Source organism: Apteryx rowi, unplaced genomic scaffold (genome assembly GCF_003343035.1).
Source record: "Apteryx rowi isolate R43461 unplaced genomic scaffold, aptRow1 scaffold_738, whole genome shotgun sequence".
Classification (NCBI taxonomy): Eukaryota; Metazoa; Chordata; class Aves; order Apterygiformes; family Apterygidae; genus Apteryx; species Apteryx rowi.
In genome coordinates, this window is record NW_020451025.1 from 263,211 (window position 1) to 274,660 (window position 11,450).

General features: G+C 45.4%; 1 protein-coding gene across 1 annotated transcript in view; it reads right to left on the reverse strand.

Moving 5' to 3' along the window:
- The window catches only part of ASAP2 (ArfGAP with SH3 domain, ankyrin repeat and PH domain 2), a 90,642-nt gene extending 87,656 nt beyond the window's left edge, over positions 1-2,986 (reverse strand). Inside the window, exon 1 of the mRNA XM_026087809.1 lies at positions 2,861-2,986. Within this exon, the coding sequence (XP_025943594.1) occupies positions 2,861-2,986 (126 nt within the window). The remainder of the gene's footprint in view (positions 1-2,860) is intronic.
- Positions 2,987-11,450: the final 8,464 nt, after the last annotated feature.

Below are 11,450 nucleotides of genomic sequence, written 5' to 3' on the forward strand. Positions count from 1 at the left end.
TAACACACTTCCCATTAGGATCTGGAAAGAGATACCCGTGTTTGCACAGAGCTGAGCTCAAGCTACCAAGTCACACTAACCCCCAACTCCTGTGTCTTTGCACTGCCTCCTCCGGGCCTCTGCTTCCAAAGGAGCGCAAGGCTTGGGTGACTCAGGCTAACTTCATGTGATCACTGTGCACTGCAGGCAACTGCACAGTCCATTGCAGAACCAGTTTTCCTGGGAAAAGCAGTTAAGAGACACCCACAAAGAAGTAATATTAACCAGATTTTTTGTTTATTTACAAACAGCTTTTTAATCAAACGATCACATTTAACCTGAAAAAACAGGCAGGTCATGCTAGAAGACCCGAGTATTTCCAAACTGAAGTAGTGTAAGTCTGAAAGATTTCACAGTTTTGAAATCATGGAAAATTGTTGTTGTTCTTGATAACACCAAAAGAAAAGTCAGTTGTTATTTTAATAAACTCTTTAGGACAGCAGCATAAACAGGCAGTGACTGCTGATGTTTTGCCAGAAGTGCTAGAAAGATCAATAATATTAAGAACAACTGTAGCCAGTGCAATCTCCCATCTGCTGCCTTGCAAATTTTACTTAGATCTGTAAGACACTAGGCACATTCATTATGGTCATTATCATAAAAGATAAATTTTGCATCTAAGCTAGCAGACAGTGTCTAATATCTGAAATATGCAGAGGTACAAATTGAGATTTAACACACTGATTGAGTCGCTTTAAAAATCAAACAGCAGTGTATCAGTGATCTGACATAAAAGCAAATACCAAGGAGACATATTAAATAAGAAAGGAATCCACTGTATTCAAACTTTTAAATGCACATCATTCTCATAATGTGAAAAAAAGTTTTCAAAAATGCAATTCACTGACTTAAACCCTAAGAAAACTTAAAATACATATTGCATTATATATATATAAATTTATTTTACAAAAATATATATAGTGGATCATTTTAGGKTTTTTTTTTAGCAGACATGAAAATGAAAAACAATTAAAAACTTCTTGCACATTTTTCCTGAAAAATGGCCTGAGATGCTTGCAATCATATAGGTTTAGAAACTGAATCTTAGAGAAACACCAAATTTTGTAAGACTTGTTTAAAAAAAAAATCTAAATTAGCAAAATTGCTTTTTACCCAAATATTTATACCAACTTTAATTTTGTTTCAATCAACTTTAGGTGGCTTTATCTTACAACTAGAATGATTCAGTGTTATAAATATTCTTTAAGAAAAGGTTACCTTTGATACAGAATTGTTGATCTTAAGACTATTAGGTTAATAAGGTATAATTAAATCCAGGCATTTATGTGCAAGCTTGCATGGAAGAAAATTACCTCAGGAATAAAACAGTAATTCCTTCTCTGCAGATTATTTTGAATCCAACCCCTTGCTTCAGTGGTTTGGTGAACCAGCAAAACAGGAAAATCTTGAAAAGGGTGTTTAAACACCTAACTTTGGTTTTGTTCACTTAAGAATCATTAATAATCCATTGCTAGTGGCATTTCTTTTGTAAGAAGGGACACTAACTACTGGCAAGATTCTTTTTGCTGAAGAGGCTCTAAAATATATACTCACTGCAAAACGAATCAGCTAAAGGCACACTGAAAGAACTGATGTAACAGGTAGATGGAGCAAATTGCTCTCCATCACGAATAAGATCCCCCCCCCTCCCACAAGTTACTTCAGAGAAGCTGCCAAAGGAATCAGGATACACAGACGCTTTTCATTTTACCGTGCGTATATGCCTGGGATGCGGAATGTGCTCTAACTGTGTTCAGACCTGTCCCACATTTCCGTCTGATCTGAAACAGGAGGGAAAAGACTCTCCCTCCTCTCCCCAGCGCCGGCAGGCACCCTCCTCGGCGGGCACGGCTATTGCTAGCTCAGTTTCAACGGCACATTGCAAACAGCTTTAAAGAAAAGAAAGAAAAATAAACAGCTCTCTTCCTGAGACAAAAGCAGCTCACACAAAGTAGTTGCAGGTTGCCTGAGAAGAGGCAAAAATGAGGGGGCGCAAACTCCAGCGAGCTGAGCGGAGGATGCAGCCACCCTGCTCCAGGGGTCGCATGTTCCCGCCCACCTGGGAAGGGCGGGCAGAGCCTTATTACCCACAAAAAGGGGCTCCGGAGAGAAGATTACCTTAAAACACACGGGGGGGGGRGGGGGGAGGAGGAGGAGGGTGTTTAAATTTCAATGTGCGGGGAGGAGAAGGGAGATTAAATCCCCTTGTGCCGGGGGGAGGCAGACACATACGCAAACACACACGCATGGGGGACGAGGAGAAAAGGACACGGAAGCCCCCGGCGGGAGGCCAGCGCCCCCGCCCGCGGGGCGGCCGGGCGCGGCGCGGGCTCGAGGCGCCTCAGGTGTCGCCGTGCAGGGCGGCGCGGAGGGGGGAGGTGGCAGAGCTCAACCCCCCCCCAACAGGCAGGAGGGCGGGCGGAACCGACCCCCTCCGAGCTCCTCGGGGGCCAGCGGGAGGGAAAACGGGGGGCGCAGGCTCCCCCGGCCCCGAGAGAAGAGGGGGCTGCGGGGGGCGCTGGGGCGGAGCGGGGAGGCGGGCGGGCAAGCGGCGAGCCCGAGCGCCGCGGGCTGGGGGCCGCCGCGCTGTAGCCCTTCCCCCCTCCCTTTCTTTCCCTTCTCCAGCCGGGCGAGCCCCACTTCCTCTCGGCGGCAGCCGAGGGCGCTGCTCGGGGCCGGGCGGGGAGAGGCAGCGGCGGGAGCCAGCGACGGTAGCGCCTTGTTCTCTGCGGCGGCGGCGGGCGGGCAGCACGGGCGGCCAGGCCGGAGGGGGCTGCGCAGCCCGCTCCCCGCCCTGCCGCGCCTCCCCTCCCGGGCTCACCTCCTCGATGGCCGCCACCGTGTTCCTGCACTGGGCCATCCGGGTGGTGAAGTTGGAGGCGGTGGGTGACTTGTAATCCTCATTGGTCTCGGACACGAATTCCGACACGGAGATCTGGTCCGGCATGGCGGGGCGGGGATGTGTGGGGCGAGGGGAGGGGAGAGGGGAGGGGGGGGGGAGAGCGGGCGGCCCCGGGGGGAGGGGAGGGCCCAGGGGGGCTCCCCCCTCACATCGCTCGGCAACCGGCGGCGGCGGCAGCGCCCTCTTGGCAGCCCCGCCGTCTGGAGCGGCGCTGTGCCTCCGCCGCCGCACAAGGAAACTCCCCGCACCCACACTCCTCCTCCCCGCGCTCACGCAGCACCGGGGCCGGGCACACGCCCAGCGGCGAGCGGGGGGAGGCGGCGGCGGGGAGCTGCCTCCGCACCCCGCCCTCGCCCCCACACACGCACAGAGACGCGGGGGCGGGCCCAGGCGCGGCAGCGCGACCCCTCCGCCACCTCCGCGGGGACGGCGGCCGGGGCGACCTGCCGCCGCCACGCGCCGCCCCCGGCGCCCGCCCCGAGAAGATGGCGGCCCCCGCCCCGGCAGGTCGCGCTGCTCCCGTGGAAGAGCGGCGCGGCCGCGGCGCCAGGCACCGGCCGGGCAATCCCAGGGACAGGCCGACTGGGATTAAGTTCAAAAACAACAAAAAAAACCATACTAAAAACTCCCAGGGCGGGGCAGGGGAAGGCGAGGGGCGATCCCCACCTGAGGCGGGGGGGGGGGGTAGGAAAGGGCGCGCCGCAGGTGTCCGCAGGAGGTTACGGGGATCTGCTGTTCATTCGCAGTTCTTAACCTATTCTGACAGTTAAAAGTCAACGTTTTCACCAGCTTGTTGCACGGTTTCAAGGGAGCCGAAGGAAAGTTTAAGAAATGCTGCAGTTCCTCAGAGGTCCACGCAAAAATACTTCGCGGCCAAGCGAGGTTTCTATCCGAGTTCTTAGCGGCTTCCGTGCTCGAGGAGGAGGTGGCGTTACCCGCGGAGGAGACGCTTTGTTCTCTGCAGAAAGCCGCAAGGGTGAACCGAGGCCGGAGGTGCGCAGCAGCCCCAGCGGTGGCCCGCGCCCGCCACTGAGGCCGCGGCGGGGCCGGGGGTGCGGGGCCGCGCCGCGCYGCCGCTCGCTTGGGAGACGCGGGGATGTGACGGCGGCCGGGCTTTCTCTTGGCCGCAAAGCCCGGGCTCCCGGGCCGTTCCTGCAGAAGGCGTCACAAGTCTGTGTTTTGGCCCAGAAACTCTCCAGTGGCTTCTCACTCTCCTCTGGTGATGCAGTTATTTGTTAGCTTCCTATAAGTGATTCTTTATTAATGTGATTTAAAACTCTGCAGGGAATTCAGATGAGTAAGCAGGTACTCTTTTGCTGCAGTTTGTAAAATGTCCGACTAAATAATTACAGGCCTAACCAAATGTTACTACCCCTTGCAATCCTTGCTAGTGTTATACTAAGTTCTCCTTTAATATAAATGATGAAGCTCGTCAACCGTATTTCTTTTAGTGATTGTAGCAAAGCAGATAATGAACAATGACTGTCTGCAAGTTCCTTTTTTTTTAACTTTTACTAGTTTTTCCTAAATTTCCTAATTCTAAACATTATTTATTTGCTCTCAAAAAAATCACCATTATTTTGCTTTTAACTATCTCCATATAATTTTGTATTATAACCCCCACCTCCTTGCTAAGACTTTCATACACGCTTAGCTTTATGTGCATGTTTCAATTAATGGTGCATGTACATGTATAATATGTTYCAGTGTTTATGCATTAAACTCCTTACCTGTATTTGTATGTCACTCGGTAAGTGAGTATATTGGTGCTGTGGTTTAGTATAAGTGTTCACTCTTGCTAAAAATATGTATGTTGTTACATCTTCATTTTTGTATCAGCTGATGGTGATGCAGTTGGAGCAATATTTAGAATCATGCCATTACCAAAACTGAGTAAACACTAGCATTCTTAATCTACCATATCATATCGTCCAATGTGGCATATTTATTTAGAAAATATGAGGGGATGGAAAAACTTGGGCTTTGAGAGGCAAATAGTACTAGGTTTTAACTTTTTGCGACCGCTCTTCTATCAGACATAGTCTGAATCTGTAAGCTGTCAATGAAATGTCTAGCAGCTACATCTTCTGTCTTATACTGGGGTATATGCAACCAAGACAGTAATCATCATGCAAGGCGTCCTTAAATTCTATAGACTATACTACCCAGCAGATTAGGTTAGATGACTGCGGTGGTATCTTCTGATATTAAAATTAATAGAGTCATAAATTTGCAATCCCAATGAAACTGCTATGTACTTTGGTCTTGTTTTTTGCATGACAGACTACATTTCATACAGCTCTCCTTTTCTTCTGAGGCTAATGATCTGTGTCGGTTGAACCTCCCAGAAGACATCTAGTTTTGGCATCAAGACTCAACAGTCTGGAGAATCTACTACTTCTTATAGTATTTTGTTGCAATGGTTAATCACACTGTGTGTTCCCGCTATTGCTTGTTATTATGACTTTTTTTCAGTAGGTTAAGGAGCTATTTATTACTCAGTATTTTCTCTCTATAAGCATTCTTATACACTGTAATGAAATCTCTTCTTAATTCTGTTTCTTGATAAGCCAAGCTGATTGAGTCCTCTTTTTAAAAGAGGACAAAGCTAATCTGAATTGCTTTGCATTTGCCACAAACTAAGATTGTGTACGCACATGGTGACTGTGGGTCAGCTGTCGTGCAGTGAATTGTCTGCAGTAACACTTTTATTAGCGTGCAAGTCCTGCATCTCTCTGAAAGACTTTTTTTTTCCAACCCTTCAATCCTTTTTATAGTCCTAACACCTCAGTAAGTTATTATTCCAGTTTACTGCTCCCTTACTGGTATGTTCAAGAATTTCATTAGACTTTTTGGTCTCAGTGTCATGCTGGAAGTTCACATTCAGATACTTGTCCACTGTGATCTCTAGGTATTTATGAGAGACACTATTTTCAGCATCCAGCCCCATTCTTTGAATCTGTGAGTAAGCAGTACAGTGGAATGTCTCAATAATCAGAGAGCTGTGAAGAAGGCTTGCTTTTGCTGGATCTGGTCCTATTATTTTATCTCCAGGTTCTTCCTGCTTCCTTGCTTACCCTTGTTCCTTCTCCTCTAGTTTTGAACATTCCTTTCTTTCTTTTTTAATCTGTGTTAGTATAAGATAAAACACCACTATCTTTGACCTAGTCACAGAGTTAGAGATCTACTAAAGAGAAATAAATAAAACATTTTTCAAAGATCCAAACTCTGCAAATTGCTCTGCTGAAAAGCCCCTAATCTTGTGGGTATGTATAGAATATATTTCTACAGAGCAGTGTAGAGTATCAGGGTTTAGGTCTCTTTCCCTACAACCTGTAGCCTGCAGAGGATACAAAAATGAGAAAACTCAGTTTGTACAAACATTTCTTCCTGCATTGATGTTAAACTAGTATTAATGACTTCATTAATCAGTATTGTTAGAAACATGAGTGAGACCTTCACAATCATAAGATAGATTTTAAAATAAAAAACAAAAAAAMCCAGAAATTTGCTTGAACCTTTAGAAATCATATCTGTATGCCAGAATATTTATTTGTATCACTGCCAGTATGTAAGAACCCAAATCATGGACCAGGTGCTATACAAACACAGACCAGTAAAGCAGGCTCTGTTTGGAGATCTGATGATCTAAAATTAGCTAATGGAAAGACAATCCAGTGAATATAAGGAAATATTGGACCAGTGTTGGTCAGTACAACAGTCTGTGGTCTGGGCACAGTATTGCCTGAACCTTTCTTAAGACAGGTTCTTTTTTAAGATTTTTCAAGAAGGATTTTCAGATAGAACTAGGATGTTTAAGGGGTATCGTTACAAGAACTCAGGTAGGTGTGAGAGAAAACACACAGGGCCTTGTGTACTTGAAATTTAACAGTTTAGAGTTGGAGGTTAACATCATGGATCAAATAGGCAGAAGTTAATTTCTGTTGAATGAAAGGACATGCTGAAGGATTTGTAAGAATAGCTGTGAGAGAACATGATGAGCTGGTTAGCCTGTTCCATGATCCCTCAAGCAGCTGCCTGGAATGGCACTCAAAATGTGTAAGAGAATTTTTTTTTCCACACTAGTGATTTCTCATTATTGTCCGGTACTGACTGGCTCAATAACAGATTGTTTCATGGTATTTGTTCTCTCTGTTGCGTCTTTCTTTGATATCAAAGTTTTGCACAGGATTTCTTTCTTTGATAATTTTGGATAGTTTGAGGAAATACTTTTTTTTCTGGCTTTCTCTGTGTGTATTCAGTATTTATAGGGATTCTGATGTGTATTTAGTAATTCTATTAAAGGTGTGATCTAAAGGAATGCAACAAGTAAATGGTTCATAGAAAATCTCATTAGCCTCATTGATTATCTTTAAACTTTCATTTCACATACTTTGCTCTCACAGACTTTAGTGGAAAACTTACACAGAACTTTTTTTCCCAAGTATTAATAGTAACAACAACATCTGCAACTGAAGTGGTAGCAAATAAACATAGACAAGGAAGAAAACATGGAGAAGTGTTTTGGTGTTTTGTATTGCTGCTCTCACAACTCGCAAAGATAAGCTTTTAACTGATAGCAGGGGAGTATGCTACTTAAAGGGTGAAACTGAACGGGAATGATTTTGAAGGCCTTTCAGTTTAATGGGAATTTTCCTTCCTGAGGTGTGGCAGAACTGCACCATAGTTTTGTTTAATTCTGGTAATGTCTTATTGTCACAATATTTATAGTGTATCCACTGGAAGAATGTGTACATTCCAGTGTATTATGAAAGAATGTTTCAGGTTGTTTGACTCCAGTGTTCACTTCTGCTGTGTCTTTGGAACATTTTAGTGGGTCAGACTGCATATGTCTACACTGCTCTTTCAGGATGCTTCCAAGAGCTGCCCTTCTCAAGGTGCCTCAGGCTGGATTGTGTTTTGTGCTTCAACTGCAGGCCCCCGGGCCATCACTAGAATATGCATCTGAGGGGAAGTCCTCAGGGATATCAACTGCTGAAGAGTTATCTTGCTACAGTCCCAGAAAGGCTGTTCTAATATTCATGCAGCGCAGGTTGTGTTTCCTCTCCCTGACATGCCGCTTCACCCTTTGTCATTATCCATAACCACTGTGGCCTCTCAGTCTCTGCACTGGTCTCACGAGCAAGTCTGAACACAAGGGGAGGACAGCAGTAGCAGGAGATGGAAACTCAATCTTTCTGATACCTAGGCAACCTCAGAAGCCACTGCAATTGCAACAAGAACAAGCAGGTCATGGCACGTCACCTCTCAAGCCTCATGTCACCCTTACCACCAGTGCCACATCCTTCCTGTTGGCAGCCAGTGGTGCCCTGAGAAGATAACTTAATGGATGTAGACTGCCTTTCCGTAGACATGCCTTTTGATCTTATGCTGATCCTGCAGCTCCAGATCACCAATGAGACCAGGCAAGATCAGCCATCTGTGGGCCACTTTTGCACTTATTAGACCATATTCAGTACATTGTGCACAAGCAGATCCYGCCTGTAGAATGCCATTTCCTTCCTGACTCACACAATGATGCAGAACCCTAGCACACACACACGTTAGATACACACTAGATCTCTGTGACTATGATCATTATGAAGGCAACTGTCTTCTCCTCTGTGTCTGCTCAGCCCTACCTGTCTGGGTTTCTTTTTGTCTTCTTCAAAATCATCTTTCTTGTGCTTGTTGTGCAGGCCACAAACTCAGGACTTAACTGCACCAATACTTGACAGCCTACTTTGGCTGGCTAGCTTATCCTGAAGTGCCCTAAATGCTCTTGTCTACTAGTTCCATCTATTAAATATGATTGCTGTATCTTGGCCTCTTTTTCTGGTAAACTCTAGTAAGGAGAGCAGTTCCTCCAAATTCAGTGCTCTCAGATGCCTTCCCCAGCATGCTTTCTCAATTGCAGGCACAGTAATAGGCCATCCTTGGGTTGAGATCAATAACGTGAGGGCCTGTGGTGGGGAATGTGATCAGTTGTATGAGCTCCTTCATATGTAACTTGGGATAATGGGATTTCTTTTCTGAGGGAGACTACCATTCAGTCCCAGGATCAGCAAAGTTCACTGCATTCAGGTGGCAGGACTTACATGCAGGACAACTGAATCATCTTTAGGGAATAAAGAGCCGTTAGTTCCAATGGGCTCAAAGTGAAGAGACAAGAGGCATGTTCTCAGATTCAAGAAATTTTATTCTTATCAAGTGTAGAAAACCTGTGTTGTTGTAAATTATCAAGCACCTTTAGTTCTCTCACAGAGTTGTTGTCAAGGGGAGACTTCTGAAAGGTAGTTCAGGAAACAACAGTGCCCTGTTGCCCAAGTGGAATGTGAAAACTAGATAAACTTTGAAGGTGGTCTCTCTTCAAAGAGACAACTTAGAATACTATCAAGCCCTAAGAAATTAAATGCGGTTTCAGCTGGCTAGGGCCTGAGCAGGACAGAGAAAGAAGGACTGTCAAAAAAGACAGGGAACTAAAACTGAAGTTTACCTGGTCTTAACTTCTAAAATAAGCATGCAAATTCAAAGTTTCTCCATTGCAGCACAGCTTGGCTCAAAATAAAAAAACAAAACGTAAGAACATAACTCCACCTGGTCCCCTGGAGTCAGGCTTCCAATCAAGAGTGAAGCATATGTGCCCGTGTGCTTTGTGAATGTCTGTTAAATAAAATACGGTGACCTTTAAAGTGGAGAATACATTAATAAACAAAACTATAAGTCTATAGCCTAAAGTCTTATAGTCTTGTAGGGTATACAAGGGTCCCAGCCTCACCTATTCTAACTTCTGTCAGGTTGCCTGCCTTGGACAGGAATGAACTAGCAATGATGAACCAGCTGTCTTGGATACCTTTCTAGGGTCATCCTTTGCTGCTTTGGTTGCTTGGCTAAGTTGATAATCTCAAACCACAGAAAGTGATGGGAAGCATTGATTTACTATGCAGGGCAACTGCTTGATGGTGGGAAGCATGGCAGGCACTAGGCATCACGGAAAAGAACTCCTTTCAGAGGTTGTGGTCCAGCTCTTGAATTCTGCCAGAGCAAGGTCCTGCCCTGCAGGGGCTCCTGACACTTGTACTGGGCTAGTTTGGCAGTTCAGACCTAGAAAGGGTCTACATCCTCCTAGGGGAAGTGCTTATAGCAGCTCTGAGTAGTAGTGGACAGAGCCTACAGAAGCTGTGCAACTTGGGCCAACTCGTACTTTGGGAGGCTCTCAGTCAAAGGATTCTGTGGAGAAGGTCATTCCCTCAAGTTATATAGATAAGACAATTCATGTAGGACAGAAACATGAAATCTATGACTATATGAATAGTGAGAGATAAAATGAGTTTATAGTCAAAAACTAAAATTTTCCATGGAAATCACTAAGATGAGGCCAGGCTATTGGGGAAGAAATCTTTCATAATTTTTACAAATTTGAAAGAAAGTACTAAGACAGCTGCAGCTGAGAACTTCTGCAGGGTATGAGTCCAGTGCAAGAGGAGTACTGTCTCAGAGCAGAGCTCTTCTTTTTATAGTGAGTGAGAAAAAAATTCTTATCTCTGTAAGTTATCTTAGGCAAGCAACATAACAGAAGCATCTGTTGGTTATGCATAGCCAGACTGGCTTGCTGACCTCTGTCAATGGAAAGCCCCAAATCCTTTCTCACTCTGAGTCGTCGTCTTCTCACCACAAACATGTTCTGACTATCTCTTAAGGTTATTCAAACTTTTAATATATTTCCATCCGTATTTGTTTTTTACTAATGTTATCTTCTACTGCTTGACATACTGAATTGCTGAATAAGATAGTGTCAGGTATCTTAGTGGCCTACAAACTTCAGCCCAAGAATACTGCTGGAGAAAAGGGAACTGAGAGTGAAAGCTGGGAGTGGACAAAGGTTAGGATTAGACTGTCCTTATGGATTAATGCTGTCTGCTCATAGCCTACTGTCTGTGCTGCTAAGGTATCCTAGCAAGGAAATGCTTTACCAGACAGCCTGATCATTACCGTGTCAGAAGGGAGATGACATCTGGTTTATTATACCATGAATTTGTGGAGTGTGAAACATTAGCCTGAGGCAAATACCAAGCTTGCCTCTGCCGCTTCAGCCAATTTCCCAAGGGCTACCTGGCAGCCCAAGCCCCAGGCTCCCATAGAGATTTGCAGCTTGGCTGTCCAGCTCCTCCTTGGATATGGACCTGTGTGATCTGAGACACCCGGCAGAACTTGGACAGGATGTGGGCTGATGTGTACCAGAGTTTGAGGGGTAATAGGACAATGGCATTGAAAGGTGTGATGGCAGGGAAGTGGTCTTTCAGAAAGGTCAGAAAGTAAAAAAAGAAAAAGAAGTGATGAGAAAGGTAGAAAGAGGATGAAGATGAAGGTATCTTGTCCATCCTACATGACCAACCATGCCAGTGCAGGACTACCTGATGCTATGAACTGCATTTCCAACATCTGCTTAAAACTTGGAGCTGAGCTATCCTTAGAGTTTTGGCAGCTCTTGGAGGGACAAAGGAAAACT